This window comes from Suillus clintonianus (genome assembly GCF_016758775.1).
Source record: "Suillus clintonianus strain FC179 chromosome Unknown DEU56scaffold_59, whole genome shotgun sequence".
Classification (NCBI taxonomy): domain Eukaryota; kingdom Fungi; phylum Basidiomycota; class Agaricomycetes; order Boletales; family Suillaceae; genus Suillus; species Suillus clintonianus.
The window spans coordinates 204,207-219,653 of NW_024539283.1; the positions used below are offsets into that span (position 1 = coordinate 204,207).

The following is a 15,447-nucleotide window of genomic DNA, read 5'->3' on the forward strand; positions in this document are numbered from 1 at the left end:
GAGGGTGGGATTTGGGGAGGGCGGCAATACGGATGATGGCGCGGTGGCAAATGTTTTGAAGGAGGAGTGCGATGGGGAGGACGTTGGAGTGCGCTTCGAGTACATCGGAGGCCGTGCTGTTCATGGCTCCGGTCATAGCTAGGGTGGCGATTCTCTGGATTGACGTCATTTTCTTGACTATGCCTAGGGATCCTCTTTGCATTTCGTCTGATCCTTCCTTGAATGCGGGAGAGAACCAGAGGCTGGCCGCGTAGGTCATTTTCGGGATGGCGATGGCGTTGAATAATTGCCGCATGAGGCGAAGCAGAGTGCCTTTGGTCATCGTGGAGAGCCGTTTGAACTGGAGGGTGTACGCTGTGCCTTTTGCCAGGGCGTAGTCTACTTGGGGTTTCCATCTTAGTTCTTGGTCGAGGACTACTCCTAGGAAACGGTGTGTGGCGGATGGGCGGATGTTGATGCCTCTCAGCGTGAGGGTTGGGCGGGGTTTGTTCCTATTCAAAGAAAAGTCCATTAGCGCAAATTTAGACGTTTCGAAGCGAGAGTTGTGGTTTTTTGACCACTCGTATCCTCCTCCCGGTTTTTCCATCATGTTCTTGAGAGTAGCGTGCGTGTCGTCGAAGTTGTGTCCTATTGCGATTAGTGCGGTGTCGTCCACGAAAGCGAGGGTCATTTCCTTGAGTGCTTGTCTGCCTGTGGGTTGGTTAGCTATGTCTATTAAATCTGAATTATAAATTATATAGAGTATCATAGATAACGGATCGCCTTGGCCGATCCCGTTATCGATCGGAATCCATTCGGAGGTATATCCGTCGAATCGAAGCTGGGTCTTGCGGTCCCTGAGAACTTGTTCGGTGAAGTTCACAATTTCTCGGGGGATACAGCGAGCGCGCATATTATGAAGGAGGCGGTTCGTCACCGCATTGGGGAAGGCCCCTTCGATGTCGAGGAATAATGCTGAGACGACTTTGTGGGAGCGCCACGTGTTTTTGACGACGTGTTCGAAGAGGTGCAACGAGTCGGTGGTCGAACGGCCTGGTCTCCCGCCGAAGTGGGTTCTTGGAAGGAGTTGATGTTTTTCTAGAATATAAGTTAGTTGATCTGCCACTATTGCCGTTAGCAATTTGCAAGTGGAATTCAAGAGAGCGATAGGACGGTACGCCTTAGGCGTGGTGTAATTAGGTTTGCCTGGCTTACGCAGAATTACCGTAGTGAATTGTCGCCAAGGTTCGTAGTAGGTTCGATGATTGAAGACTGCGTTAAAAAGATAGAGAAGGTAGGGGGTTAGGACACTTATGCACTGTTTGAATACTATGTTACAGATTCCATCCGGGCCCGGCGCTTTGTAGGCGCTGAGGTTGGAGACGGCTTTGAGGAGTTGGGTTTTGATGATGGGTGAGAATGGGGCTATTGGGTCGGGGTATACATAGTCTGCGGGAATGTGGTCAGCTTCGGGGGGAGGGGGGAATAGGGACTCAGCGATCATCCTGCTCTTCTCGTCGTTGGTTGTTGCTTCTAACGTGGATCCGTCCGGTAGGATTTTCACTAGGGTGGGGATTCTTGCTTGTCCGCCGTCGGTGGGGGTTGAGGAGACGTAACGACTTGCGGTCCATACGTCGTTCCCTTCGAGATCCTCCAACCATTCAATCCAGTGGCTTTTCTTCGTTTCCGAGATTTCATTAGCGTATATCTTTTTTGCCTTCTTAAGTTCGGAGTGACATTCATGGTTCTGGATGCCTCTCATCTCGTATGAGGCCCGACTGAGGTGTTGGACTTGTTTTCGAAGTTGCGAGAGTCGGTGCGTCCACCACCGTTTTGAATGTGGGCACGGTTTGGACGTTGGGACGTGGCTTTCGATGGTGTCGGTGATAGCCTTGGTGAGACGGTAGGCGGCCTGTTGGAATTCGTCCTTGCTTGCTAATGGTTGGGGAGGGTGGGTAGATAATAGGCCACTGAGGTGTTCCTTGAAGAGGTCCCAGTCTACTGCCCTCCAATTCCTTCTTGGCGTGGCGTCCGAGCGTTGGGCTTCTAGATTGAGAGATAGAAGTATTGGGACATGATCGGTACAGGGACCGCGTAGCGATGGATCCGTTTTGCAGGTGATGACGTCCTCGATGGATCGTTCGGTCCCGAAGACGTTGTCGGGCCTGGTCCAGTTACCTGTACTTGTCGATTGGAGAGTGGGAATGCCCTTGGGAAGTATCTGGAGTAGTCCATAGTTAGCTAGCATGTCAATAAGCGGTTGAGAGGTGGTATAGTTAAATAAGTGTCTGTTCCGTATATCCTCCCATAATGGATGGTGACGGTTGAAGTCGCCCATCCATAACATTTGACTGTCTTCGTTTGGTCTGATGGTGTTGATGTTACGTTCTAAATAAGAGTTAATATTAGTCAGCGTGTTCTGTGAGTTACCGTCGTTATATATGTTGAATATCGAGTAAGTGCCGAAGGGGCCCGATATTTGGATTATAGATACATCGGAGGAAGGGAACGGGATTTGTTTCCATAAGTTCGTGTCAAGTTTTGTACTAATGAGTGTGATTGCCCTTGTGCGTTGGTGGGGATGGGTGAAGTGTTGGGTCGGGTATACCACGTGCCACCGGTGGTTGGCCGTGGTGTTGCGTAGGAAGTTGATATGGGGTTCTTGGAGGACCATGATGTCCCATTTTGCGGCTTCGGGGCTGTTGAGGAGGGAGGATTGCGCTATTAACGAGGTATTTAGGTTTTGCTGCCATATGTTGAGTCTGACGGGAGGGCGAGGATTGTGTCTATTCATTAGAGAGCGTTTGAGATGCGCTAGGTTCTTCGTCGGCCCAGGAAGAGAGAGGGGGAAGGTTGAGGGCTTCGTGCATTGAGGGGGTTTGGGGGCGTTGAGGGGAGAGCGAGGGTTGGTGAGATGATGATGGTCTGAATCTATTTAGGGATGATGATGGGGAGTAGGATCGTGGTTGGGGTTGAGAACGAGCGTTTTGTGTTGGCTGCAGGGTCAAGGGTAGAGGGCGGTGTTGGGAGGTGAGTACGAGGGTGGTTTGACGTTGGTTGCGTGGACGATTCGGGGGTGGTGGTGGTTGATGGGATGTTGGTGGCGGGGGAGGCGTTCTCGTGGATGGTGGTGGCGGCGGGGGGTTTGATGGTTTGTGTCCAAGGGTCCATCGTCGGGAAATAAGGCATCCTGTTTTCGGGGTGTTTCTCGTCTAGGAGGGAGCAATGGCGGCGGAATTCTGGGCAGGCGCGACTCCAACTTGTGTGTTGGTTAGAGTTGCAGTTGATGCATCGAGTTGTCCGGTAAGCGTTGCAATCTGATGTTCTGTGCTGATTACCGCATGTACCGCAAGTATCGTGTGTGGCTTGGCAGGTGCGGGCGATGTGCCCATAGCGTTGGCACTTCGCACATCTGATCGGCTCCCTTCTGTTCTTTTTCACCTCTATGCGCTCATTCTCTATGCAGATTCCTTCCCTTAGGATCTCATTGGCGACCTTGATGTCGTTTAGTTGGATCAGCGCGAAAGCCTTCTTCTGGGTGATGGAGCGACGGTGGACTGGTTTGATCCATTTGACCGATTCGATTGAGTTTTCCGGAAGGTGGTTCTCTATCTCGACTTTGCGTAGGAAGGTGTTCTGCTCGATCTGAAGATGAATGGGGAGGTATTCAGCTACGATTGGATACAGACGAGGGCGGAGCGATACTGTGTTGTTGAGTTGGTCTGATAACAGTTTCATTCCTTTGGGGCTTTTCAACCAGTTGGATAGTGCTTCGGATTCTAATTCCACTATGATACCTCCATTTCGCAGACGAGATACTGATCGTAGGTTTCCTTCTGGTTTACTAGGGTCTTCGATGTTGGTTATTGCTTCCTTCAGTTTCTTCACTGTTTCCGTTTGTGGGAGGTCCGCAGGGAATAGGTTTTCTTCTGGACTAGGATCTAATAAAATTTGGCGTGCTCGGATTGCTTCGCGGCCTAATGCTCTGTCCGCCGGTGATGGGATGTTCGTTGCTACTGCAGAGCTATAGAGTTGTCGGTCAGCTGGGCCAGGGAGGGGTGTTTGTTGGGTTGGCGGGTTATGATATTGTTTTGAGAGGAGGTCTAATTTTTCCTGGGTAACGTCTAAAGAGGGAGTTAGCGATTGGATGGCGGTCTGGAAATTTTTGAAGGAGTCGTAGAGTAGATCTGCTTTTTCTTCGATACGGTCAGCTGCCGTTTTGATATTATCTTCCTTTTCAGTATGTTCTCTTTCGATCAGTTTATGCAGTGTGGATGCTGTTTCCAAGGTTTCGTCGAGTGCTTGAGATGCGTTGTGTATGAGTGCGATTTGCGGGGAGATTGCAGCTACCACGTGATCGATTAGTTTGGCCGTGACATTGTCCTTGAAGATGTCTGTAATCTGTTTTGATGCTGATTCCGCTATGTCGCATGCTATGTGGTCTTTCAGGATATACGCTACTGCTCGGATTGCTGCTGTTACTGAGACCGGAGTGGAGCTTGACATTTGGGTGATCTGAAAAAGGATGGATATTATGTGAGTTAACGTAAATGGTTGGTTGACGTGGCAGAGGAGTTTCGATTCTAGAAAAGATTTGCCGCTGGCAGCATTTTTGACTTTGTTTGATTGGGCTTCTATTGATTCTTGTGTGAGAGGAATTCTGGTGGTTTTGCGAGTGTTGAGTCCGTATGTTGGTGTTGTTGTTGGGGATGTTGTGCGCGAAGTTGGTGGGGAGGTTCCTCCTACGCTGATGCTCCTTCGACCTCCAGGCATGTTAGTGGGGTGGATTCTAGGTTTTTTATGGTCTTTATTATAGTTTTTGGTGGTTTACGCCTAAGGCGAGAGGCCTGTGGACGGTCCTGACACTGTCGATCGCAGTGTCGGCTAGAGGTTTTCCGGGGTCCCAGTGGAGGTGCCACTTGGTGTAGGTCCAAGGAGCGATTACCCTGTGGCTTTAGCATCACAGATGAACCATGTAAGATAAAACTGTCCTTCATCTTGGCATACCTAATGCCCCGTAAATCTTCAATTTTCCGACTGGATTTTGGAATAAGGATATCAAGGATGGACAATGTACGGTTTTGTATGCCCTCCTCCCACAGAACTCGTTGACCGCCCGTTAGATCGTCATCTGGACCCAATAAAAGTTCGTGCTTCATCAACAGGTCCATGTCCTCCTGCTTCCAATGCTGAAAGTCGCCACTGGCGGGGATGGATGTTGTAATTGTGGCAAGAAGATAGCTGAACATGAAGGATATTGATGTCGATGTCATGATGATTGAGTGAGTACAATGCCTTAATAATATAGCAACAGCCCTTGGGCCTTTGCTGAATTGCTTTGAAGCGGCACAAGAGCCACACGGCATTGATTCTTTTTCCAAACAAAGATTAACCTAGATCGAGAACAGAATGCTATGAAATTTTTGATCGTGTCTAATTACTGACTATGTGAAGCATAGTAAAGGGCATAATAGAAGTCTTTTTTGAAGTACTTGTTCAAAAGAAACATTTGCAAATAATGCATAGATGTCGCCTTTGTGAATCGTGCATCTGCCACGTCTCCTAGCCAAGGAATGAGGCTGATAAATGAATGAAGTTGATGCCGGGGAACAATATTACCAATGGGAGTGCCATCAGTATACTTGGCACATTTCAAAATGATCATATCAGTGGCAGGATCGACCGAACCAGTGGTCAGAACCTGTATGTAGCACAGATATTGATCTCTCCAAGTGACGTGAGAACCCCTTCGAGGGATTGGATGCATGATAAGGTGCAATTCACATATTGCGTGACCTTCAAAGCATGAAGATTTATATGTGTTCATATCATAAAAGAATACTCACCTGTTAGACCTGATTCAGGCCAAACAGACCCTCCTTCAACATTGACAAGGACAGTGTCTTGTCAGCCTTTTGACCACCCAGGGCCAGGAGGAGATGCATGTACAGTTTGAGCTGGTAATGTAATGCTAGAATTGTGGAAAGCTGTTTCCTGAAGGCGAACAGTATACCATAGTTGAAGATGGTCAAATGGAAGGATCGGAGGACATTCAATTGACGGCCTTCTTCTTGGACCCCCACCCCATAAACTTCTCCTCTCTCCCTCGCATCACACAGCAAAAATTCTGAAAGCACCACATGCAAATCCAGTATGTTGAAATCAGTAGCAACGTCATCAACGCTAACTCCGGTGCGAGAAGGATTGTAGTTGAGGTGGATTGCTGTACCACCAGCGATAAACGTTTGAGGAGGGTGAGGAATAGCTTCATCCCTCGCAGCAAATACTTTCCTTGCTTTACTGAAGTAGTTTGTGGTGATGCACGTGTGGTTCATTTGATCTAGAAGCACAGTTTGTGGATTGTCCTGTTCCCACTCATCACAATTGATTGCCTCCTCTTCCTCCTCTTCCTCGGGAATATCTCCAGGCCTGGGATTGAGAACACGGTAATTGCGATGACTCTTGAGTGTCGTGGTGATTGCAAAACATCACAACTTTTCATCCCAATCTAGATGCCGACAGACCCGGGGGTCATAGTCATTGTTATTAGTATGACATGCGGGGTCCTTGATTTCTGAAACATGCGTGTGCTCCGTCGCATCTGCAGACCACTGAATCAGAGCACCCACGTTGCGCGTGCCAGAAGTGATGCTCTGAAGGAATTCTAGTTTAGGAATAAACCAGTTATCAATAGGCTTCTTGGCTCCCATCCGCACACCCAAAGTCATGATGATGTCCTTGTTTTCATGGAAGGCCAAAAGGGCTTTGTCAATGCTTGCCAATAAGTCGTCGTCGGGAGCAGGGCACTGCACCGAATATCGAACATCTATGAGGGCACAGATTGCGATGACGAAACAATGAGGGGCTGCACTAGATATCAGGCCAACAATGTAGCGTTGGATATCACAGTGACCTCACCCTGTGACTTGTTTGAGTTTCGAGATTCCGCCGGCAAAGTGGCAGTAACCTGTGACAGGCTGTAGGATCAAGAACCAGAAATCGAGTTCTGAGGTGCCAACAGCTACTAGACACCACTGACAGTTATGGTCAAAAAACTCCTTGTGCCAATGATGCAGTGCTTCTGACATCAGGAAGATTGAGGGATCAGCGAGCGGCCAGTCCATCCAGAATGGTGTGCAGATGCCGTTTAGCCTGTATTCAGTGCAGGCATCAAAATATGCCTCAAGGTGGGCGGGATCGACTGTGATGCTGGCAAGCTGGTCAAGCATGATAGAGTGGGTATGAGGGGGGTGCCGAAAAATATCACCAAACTGCAGATAAGAAGCCATGGTGAATGGAGAGGTCTTCCCGTGTACACAGGAAAGCATAGCTGCCTCTGGAGTGTCGATGATATATGCTGCAAGAGGCATGAAGCAGTACCAAACATTTCCGACCGGATCTGACATCATGATCCCTATCTCAGCAGCTTTCATCAACGGCTTGAGAACAATCGAGAGACATTCATGCATAAGGCGATCTTCAAGCAGTCCTCGCATTCATTGACGAGGGTATAGGTACTTTGGGATGGGGAGAAGAGCCACAAGTAGGAAAGCTTTTGAGGAAAGTTTGGTGTGAATACGCATGCGTATGTTAGCGAGTCCCAGAAGAAGTGGATGAGCAAGTCTGGCACCTGTCATGGTAGTGATATTGGTTTTGTCAGAGGATAGTACGGTGCCAAGAACTGTGGCTCCTCGGGGAAACTGAGTCTACAGGTGGCGTGTTGAGATGACAAACAAAAAAATCAACTGCTGCACAAACTTGCATTTCCCAAGCAGCATCACCCAACATCCACTCCGAGTACACCTGTATAAGATGTGCTGCTGTTGTGTACACATGACGAGGGGTGAAATTGAGCTTGTCGTGGAAAAGCAGGTTGGCGAAAAGACTCTCTAAGCATTCGATAGGGTCCCTCCAAAATAATCGAATCAGATACTTGGTGGGATAGATGGAGGGGATAACTTGACACTTCCAGCTTGGTCCACTAGGAAGCATCTCCACACGGCTTCACAATTCTCTGGTGTTGCTGAATGAAAGGCATAATTTTTGGACCTAAACAGGAGGTAAACTACTCAATGCTGCAGAGTGCGAAGACCAGTACTTACCAGTGGAAGCCTCAAAAACACATCAATCGTGGCCATGCTAAGGGGTGAACACAGAAGGAAATCACCAATCTCCCACTCCTCCTTGGATGCGAAAGGGTAGAAGAGGTTCTCCTTCCTGCATTCAGCAAATTCATCAGCATCAAATAGATCTAAGAAAGTTAGTCCATACTTAGAGTAACATGTCCCGGCACCCTCGTACCGCTCCTCCAATGACCCTTCAACCACTCTGAATCCATCCTTGCTGAAATTAAAGTTGCCATCAAAGTTGGCATGTGCAGGATCGCCCGAATTGCGCATATCAGTAGTCGGAACCCCAGCATCAGCTTGGGGTGAGGTGTGACGTGACAGCAGTTCTACCTCTGCGAACTGTGAGATGTTGACAATGTCTCGGATGGAGCTATGACAGGATGTTCGGGGTTGGCTGAGATGGCAAGTGATGCTGCTGTCCTTTGCGAAGATCTTCCCGCAATTTGGACATGTTGATACTGACATGAAAGGTTATCACACACTTCACATAGTCGTCACATGCCTCATACTCTTGTATATTGATCACTTACTACATAGTATTCATCATATCCATCCCATGAATTCCCTCAGCTCTTCTCCATCTTTAAACTCATCTACATACAGTCACAAATCATACACAAGTCCAAATTCGCAAATATTGAATGTGGCTCAGTCATGCCATCTGGGAGAGGAAGTTTTTCCTACCGCCACGCACCTTGTGAGATCCCCCTTCGAATTCTATTTTCTTCTCCATCTCATCCATCTTTGGTAGGAGGTCAATTACTAGTTAATGCAAGGGGTTGTAGAAGGCGCTGTGGCCGACCATTCTGACCTTGCGCTAGAGGCAGCCAAAGCCAAGCAAAAAGTGTGTGAAGCCAAAAAGCACCTGGCCGATTGCATTCTCAAACACTAAACGACACTTCTCAACCTCTGGCACCATCGTGCAGAGGCAGCAAATTCCCAGCTATTGACAGCAGATCTTAATGTTGGGCGCATGCACATGGAACAAAAGAAGAATGGTATTGCAGCATTCACTCACTCAGAATCCACAGTGGTAAGTCTCTTTGCTATGATTCCTGATTATCGTTGACCCGCGAGATCATTACAGACAATGCACACCGGCTCAACTCTGTACTAGCCGTCAGTGGCGTCTCATAGCATTTTCTGCAACCGCTGCCGCCGCTGTATATATTTTTATCATTTGCGCTATACTGTACCATTTCATTCAATTCGACACCTCCATGTGACTGTGACGTGTTGGGTCAATTCGACATTCCAACACTAACGGATGTGACGTGTGACATGCCTGAAATTTCGACATATGAAAACAAATGAGTGGACTGTGGCACTGTACTTGGGACATTCAACATGAGTGATACGAAGTCCCCTCGCTATTTGCACCCATCCTTCGAACCTCCTGAAGGGGTCCTGTCACAACTTCTACCTGATAGACAACTTTCGGTCCTACAATTCTTAGCCTTCAAGTTTCCTACAATCACAACAGTAAAAAACACATTCGGCCCAGAAGACTTTTTTTGCTCCAATCAACCGTCAGTCCATGACACAAGAGACATACAGGACATGCCTATTCCTCCCCCCCAAACACTTCAGATGCTTATCGAGTCGAGCATCCACTCACTACACGAAGGGGCACGATCTTTGAAGTGTCCCCATCTTATGGGTGCCATTGAAGCACGACTTCCATGCTGGGTGCTCACCTACTGGTATGAAGTCATTGCTATTCGAGCCAGCTACCTTGAACCATGGGCCCGTGCCGAAGAAAACTTGGAGAAGAGGAATCAGTCATGGAAAGATAACGAGAAGGACGAAACTCGAACCTTAATTGCAAAGATTTATTGTGCTTTCAGCTGCATCTCATGGTGTGGCAATATCAGGGGTTTTAGCATTGAAGAACCCATTGTCGAGTTGTCAAAATATGCCTCAAATCAGTGGCTCACTGACGTCCACGAGAACCAGATGCTCGAACTGCTTAGAAGGAAAGTTCGGCTTCAACCAGGGGGTCAAGAAATCAAGATCGAAAACACCTACTTCTATGGCTTCTTAGAAAAGGGACACAAATGCCATGAATCTGGAGAGTACGAGGACAGTCGGTATTTTGCAAGGGCACGAGGGATAGGGCACGAGTTAGCTGCTGGGCTTGGCAGTCAAGTTGGGTTCCTGGTGAACACAAATCATAATCATTGGGTCGCTGTTGTTCTGGATTTCAAATCACATGTTATCCTTATCGGCGACTCGCTGAATCCAGAACCATACAGAGAATTACGCACCGTGCTGCAGTGGTGGACCTCTCATCACTCTGGCCACCAGTTTACTGAATGCACACTCGACATCACTCGCCAACAAGATCTCGTCTCCTGTGGTCTTCTCTCTTTCAATGCTCTCGCACACCATTTTCTTCCCTCAACATACCCCCTTACTTCTGCCTCGCAAGTACAAAATGGCCGGCTACAAGTTCTGTTGAATGTTGTTAACCAACATCTTGACCAGGTAAGACTCCGTCACCTCATTTAGGACGAACTAACACCAACGATAGAGTTTCGAGTCTGTTGGCCAGAATTATCAGTTCTTGTTCTCATCTCTAGCAACAGGGACACAGACTCCCCTACAAGCTCAAAGCCCAGAGATGCCACTCGTCAGTGATACAGAGTCTCTTGACAGCTATTCAAGCTCTATCGAAAGTGACAATGAGACCTTCGACAGCAGTATGAGGCAAAAAAATAAGGCCTTTACCAAAGAGCATCGTCAATCTGCGATCCAAGAGGCTATCAAAGAGCAGAAGGATGGACGAGCACGAGGACTGATGAAGTTTCTAAAGCCATGCACACCAGAAGAGTTACGTGCTCAGCTACAGGTGGTTGAGGCGAAGTTGGATGATGGGTGGCAGCAGGCAGCAGAATTTCGAGCAATGACTGATGAGAGACGACGGATGAGTGTACGAGAGGGCAACAAAGAAAGACAAAGAAAGTACCGTCAGAAAATATGTGACACTGGAGGGAACAAACATAATCTTAAGGTTTGTCAATCAGATTTTTTCGCCTGTCTGCAAAAAGACTTACATATTTCAGCGTCGTACATTAGACATGACACTTCTAGAAGACCGATCACCCAAGCGGTCTAGTTCATCGATTGCAGAGTTAACAAGGCCTGACCGAATGGTCAAAGAAAATCAGTGTCAGCATAAGAAGCATTCTCAAGGTCGCAAGTGCATCCACACGAAGCAGGATGCGGTGTACCACAACTGGCACGGACCTTTTACATGGGTGCAGATTGATAATGCTGCCAAAAATCTGTCAGTTTCCTGGAGCTCGACACGGATTGTTCAGTATCTGAAGAAGAAAGATTCAGTGACCTTCAAAGGTCTTGCAAGGTCCACGGTCGAGGGCTGGATCGATCGAAGTGGCAAGCCCAAATGGACCGAAGCTGCAATTCGGATGGCAAATCTGGGAAATCATCAGGGACATTCCAATGGAGGTAAAAAAGGGATTTTCATACGTGCTATCAACACTGCTGGTTTGGAATGATGTTGATTAGTTCAGTTAGACGAAGTATCCCGCTGCTGAGAAGGCCATCATCAAACAGCTTGAAGCACTTCGTGATGCTGGAGCTGTACTTACTCTCGTCACAATCCGAGGGATCATCATTGCAATCCTCTCCGATACGGCGCCAGACATCTTTGAGCACCAAGCAAAAGACGGCTCGAAGTTCCAGTGTTCAGATGCATTTGTTCGACATTGGTTGCATGAAACCCTGCACTGGTCCGAGAGACGCACGACACGAGCTGCCCAAAAAACTCCGGATAATTGGGAAGACTTATGCGAGCGAGCCTTCTTTCGACTAGCACACGTCATCAAAGAGGAGGACATTCCATCTGGTCTCTACGTCAATACTGACCAGACTCAAGTTGTCTACGCACAAGGGTCCAACCTGACATGGGCAAAGACAGGTGCAAAGCAAGTCTCTGCAATCGGTAATGACGAAAAACGCACGTTCACAGTTGTCATCTCGGTTGCCAATGACGGCACGATGCTTCCGCTGCAAGCTATCTACCAAGGCCACTCAAAAATGTCGTGTCCAAATCCATTGGCTGCGAACTATGAAAATTGCATCAAGGAAAATTTTCATTTCGAGTTTTCAAACACAAAAAATTACTGGTCAACACAAGCAACAATGCGTACCCTGGTTGACGAGATCATTGCACCATATTTTGAAATGAAGAAACAAGAGCTCAGCTTACCACAAACACAAAAATTGGTGTGGCAAATTGACGCGTGGTCGGTTCATCGATCCCTCGAATTCCGAACATGGTTGAAGGAGAACCATCCAACGATTGTGCTGAATTTTGTACCTGGAGGGTGCACAGGCTTATTTCAGCCTTGCGATGTTGGAATGCAGCGAGTTTTCAAGCATTCATTAAAGAGATCGTACCATAGTGATGTGGTGCAGGAGATATCACAACAGCTCGCGCACGACAAGGAGAACTTGGTCATCGACAAGTGTGTTGCCATTATGTGCGATCGAAGTGTCACATGGATGTGGGACGCATTCAAAACTGTGGGGAAACCTATCATTGTGAAGAAGGTAAGAAATAAATAAAATGACTAGCACGTACTGAATCGCGATTGTAGGCATTCGAGATGTGTCGTGTTCGCGAATATAACTTGTCATACGAGAGCCTTACTGGCTTTGCCGCACGAGACAAGTTGCGAAAGTTGAAATCAGAAGACCCTCATTTTTGGGAAGAACTCACCAAAGTGCAGCCTCAAGAAACTACGGACACTACAAACACAAACGAAGATATTGAGACGGAGGTGGACCTCTATGATGACACATCATTTGACGATACCGATGTCCCGTGTGCGGTTGTAATTGCTGATATGGTGGGTGCTTGTGTTGCAGCTGGTATTGAGAGGGTGGACGGGAGGCTTGGTTCAAAGACGGACGCAGAGAGCTTGGAGTTTGAAGGGAACAACCATAGCGAGGGTAGCGCTGATGTGGCGGAGGAGTTAGGGCAGGGAAGAAGAAACAAGAAGGCCAATACTCTGTATTCCCACACGTTCTGGCGCCATCATGACGACGGCGAGACTTGAATTTGAGTACCGAGTCGAGAAACATAGTTATGGCGTAGTTAATCATGTATTAATCGCTTCTTGGACCCATACCAGGTGGCACCCCAATTAGGACCCCGGAAGCAAAAACCCAACCCACCGTGCTCAACGGCGGCAACACCTCAAGCATACCAATCAGTTTTCTCCTTACATAGATTACTAGTAAAACTCTTGCTTTAATAATGTCTCCAAACGAACTGTCACAAGAGGATACCAACGGAACAAAGAATTCCCGGCCTAAACGCGGCAACAACGCAAATTTTAGACCGTCCGGGAGATCTATTCCAGACCTACTATCCGACCCAGTTCTTTCGTCAGCAAGTAACGAACGAACACACAGCAAGATCAGAACTAGAGAAGTGTTTCCTCATCACTCCCGCAACAGAAATTACAATCGACTCACTAATCACGGCGTTACTAGATTTCACTATCCAGACCCCTTCCCTTTCAACAATGTGCATAGATATTATACGCGCGGTAGCCATACTACTGCTCAAAACAGACCACGAAAAGAAGATTAACAAAATAGCGACCGCAGTAACAGACATCATCTCAGAATCCATCAATAGACTAGAAAACTCATCCAAAAAAGATATCAACACGGAACTAGAAAATGCAAACTTAATAGCAACCATAGCAAGAGCAGAAGACGCAGCAGACGGAGTCCTCAGCAGTGTCGAAGAAATCAAAAACATCGTCAACCTATTAGCCCCCTCCCTAGACTCAGTTCAAACGCACCTTAACTCCTTCGCCACAAAGATCCCGATCCCGACTTCACCCGAACCCATCCAAACAGAAGGACAGCCCAGATCATACAGCTCGGTAGTAAAACAAACTCCACCCCAAACGGCACCCATCTCAGCCGCCCTCATTCGAGCAGCCACTAGAGAAAGACAAGTACTCTTCGATCCAACCCCAGGACACACCATCTTTCCCCCAGAATCCACCCCAATCGAAATCGCCAATAAAGTCAGCCAGACCCTTCGAACACTACGAAAAGAAGATGATCCGGAGATAGAGGTCAAAGCAACACAGAGACTACGGAACGGAGGAGTAGTGATCGAGCTAACCACATCACAAGCAGCCTCATGGGCACGCGCTCCTGCAAACCGTCAAGCTATAATCGAAGCCTTAGGGATCCAAGCGCAAATCAAGAACAGAACATTCCCCATCATAGTCCCATTCCTACCAGTAACCGCACCAATAGACAGCCACGACTGGATCAGGGAAGTAGAGACGGAAAACGACATGTCCCCAAACTCCATCGAATACGTAAAATGGATCAAACCCAAGGAACGAAGAGACACCAACCAACGGGTGGCACATGCAATATTCCACTACACCAATCCCAAGTTGGCCAACATCAATCTACGAGACGGCATTTACATAGGCAAAGAGAAGCTACATCCGAGGAAAGACAAAAGAGAACCAGTTCGATGTGTAAGATGCCAGCATTGGGGTCACGTAGCCAAAGAATGCAACGCACCAAGGGACGCATGTGGCACTTGCGGGAAAAACCATCGCACAGCAGACTGCAACGCCTACAAGACGTTCTATTGTGTCAGCTGCAAGACATACGATCACGCTAGTTGGGATAGGAAATGCCCAGAGTTCGAAAATAGATGCGCAGGAATCGACGCTAAGCTTCCAGAAAATTCTATGCCCTATTACCCCACTGACGAAGAATGGACTCAGGTACTACTCCCCCCCAAACCGCACACCAACAAACCACCTCAAGCACCTCAACCCAATCAAACCCGCCATGAAAACAACAGACCATATCAATCTACACTCGACCCCAGACGACCGAACATGATTATTAGACAGAACCAACGCGCATACACACCATCAGGACCGAACGCCATCCCAATCAGCCAAACATGAAGATCTCCGACCCCTCCGGCTAACGCACCAAACACACCAGAAGGCTGGAGAATTACCCCCACCCCCTGACGCTCAACATGATGACAGCATATTCCATACCCCCACATCCACTCCTTTACCATCCCGTCAGAACAAAACCACACGTTCACTACCCATACCCAATGTCTAACGACGATAACGAAACCGCGACCAGGATTAGAATTTGGCAACAAAATCTAAATGCATCAGCAATTGCCCAACACTCTCTCCTCAACGGACCGATAGCTCAAGATTGGGACATACTCGCGATTCAAGAACCGCATATCAACGCCACGAAAAACACTATCTCATCACCATCATTTCACGCAGTA

At 47.9% G+C, this 15,447-nt stretch overlaps 7 protein-coding genes across 7 annotated transcripts; 5 read left to right on the top strand and 2 right to left on the bottom strand.

The window, feature by feature from the left end:
* Window positions 1-4,301: 4,301 nt before the first annotated feature.
* Window positions 4,302-8,850, bottom strand: DEU56DRAFT_954882 (uncharacterized protein; the record flags this gene model as incomplete). Its single annotated transcript, XM_041359216.1, has 13 exons — window positions 4,302-4,925; window positions 4,987-5,220; window positions 5,373-5,391; window positions 5,425-5,775; window positions 5,826-5,834; window positions 5,855-6,440; window positions 6,504-6,849; window positions 6,898-7,418; window positions 7,439-7,609; window positions 7,738-7,782; window positions 8,082-8,196; window positions 8,251-8,447; window positions 8,803-8,850. The coding sequence occupies 13 exons, from the start codon at window positions 8,848-8,850 to the stop codon at window positions 4,790-4,792; spliced, it is 2,778 nt and encodes a 925-aa protein (XP_041206297.1). The 3' UTR covers window positions 4,302-4,789.
* Window positions 8,851-9,764: 914 nt separating this feature from the next.
* DEU56DRAFT_740712 (uncharacterized protein) lies at window positions 9,765-10,619 on the top strand (the record flags this gene model as incomplete). The annotated part of the gene is made up of 1 exon (XM_041348834.1): window positions 9,765-10,619. The coding sequence occupies one exon, from the start codon at window positions 9,765-9,767 to the stop codon at window positions 10,617-10,619; it is 855 nt and encodes a 284-aa protein (XP_041206298.1).
* A 1,029-nt stretch (window positions 10,620-11,648) lies between these two features.
* Window positions 11,649-11,978, top strand: DEU56DRAFT_719900 (uncharacterized protein; the record flags this gene model as incomplete). Its single annotated transcript, XM_041347668.1, has 1 exon — window positions 11,649-11,978. A coding segment is annotated over one exon (330 nt), but the record flags the coding sequence as incomplete, so codon positions are not given.
* An 18-nt stretch (window positions 11,979-11,996) lies between these two features.
* On the top strand, window positions 11,997-12,278 carry DEU56DRAFT_705261 (uncharacterized protein; the record flags this gene model as incomplete). The annotated part of the gene is made up of 1 exon (XM_041347392.1): window positions 11,997-12,278. A coding segment is annotated over one exon (282 nt), but the record flags the coding sequence as incomplete, so codon positions are not given.
* Window positions 12,279-12,494: 216 nt separating this feature from the next.
* Window positions 12,495-13,195, top strand: DEU56DRAFT_740628 (uncharacterized protein; the record flags this gene model as incomplete). The annotated part of the gene is made up of 2 exons (XM_041348829.1): window positions 12,495-12,686; window positions 12,734-13,195. 2 exons carry the CDS (start codon window positions 12,495-12,497, stop codon window positions 13,193-13,195), a joined length of 654 nt encoding a protein of 217 aa, XP_041206301.1.
* A 64-nt stretch (window positions 13,196-13,259) lies between these two features.
* Window positions 13,260-14,181, bottom strand: DEU56DRAFT_815863 (uncharacterized protein). Its single transcript, XM_041353800.1, has 3 exons — window positions 13,540-14,181; window positions 13,418-13,503; window positions 13,260-13,387 (listed from the first exon to the last, which is right to left on the bottom strand). Exons 1-3 carry the CDS (start codon window positions 13,906-13,908, stop codon window positions 13,336-13,338), a joined length of 507 nt encoding a protein of 168 aa, XP_041206302.1. The 5' UTR covers window positions 13,909-14,181; the 3' UTR covers window positions 13,260-13,335.
* Window positions 14,182-14,233: 52 nt separating this feature from the next.
* DEU56DRAFT_715602 (uncharacterized protein) lies at window positions 14,234-14,539 on the top strand (the record flags this gene model as incomplete). Its single annotated transcript, XM_041347582.1, has 1 exon — window positions 14,234-14,539. A coding segment is annotated over one exon (306 nt), but the record flags the coding sequence as incomplete, so codon positions are not given.
* Between the last annotated feature and the right edge of the window lie 908 nt (window positions 14,540-15,447).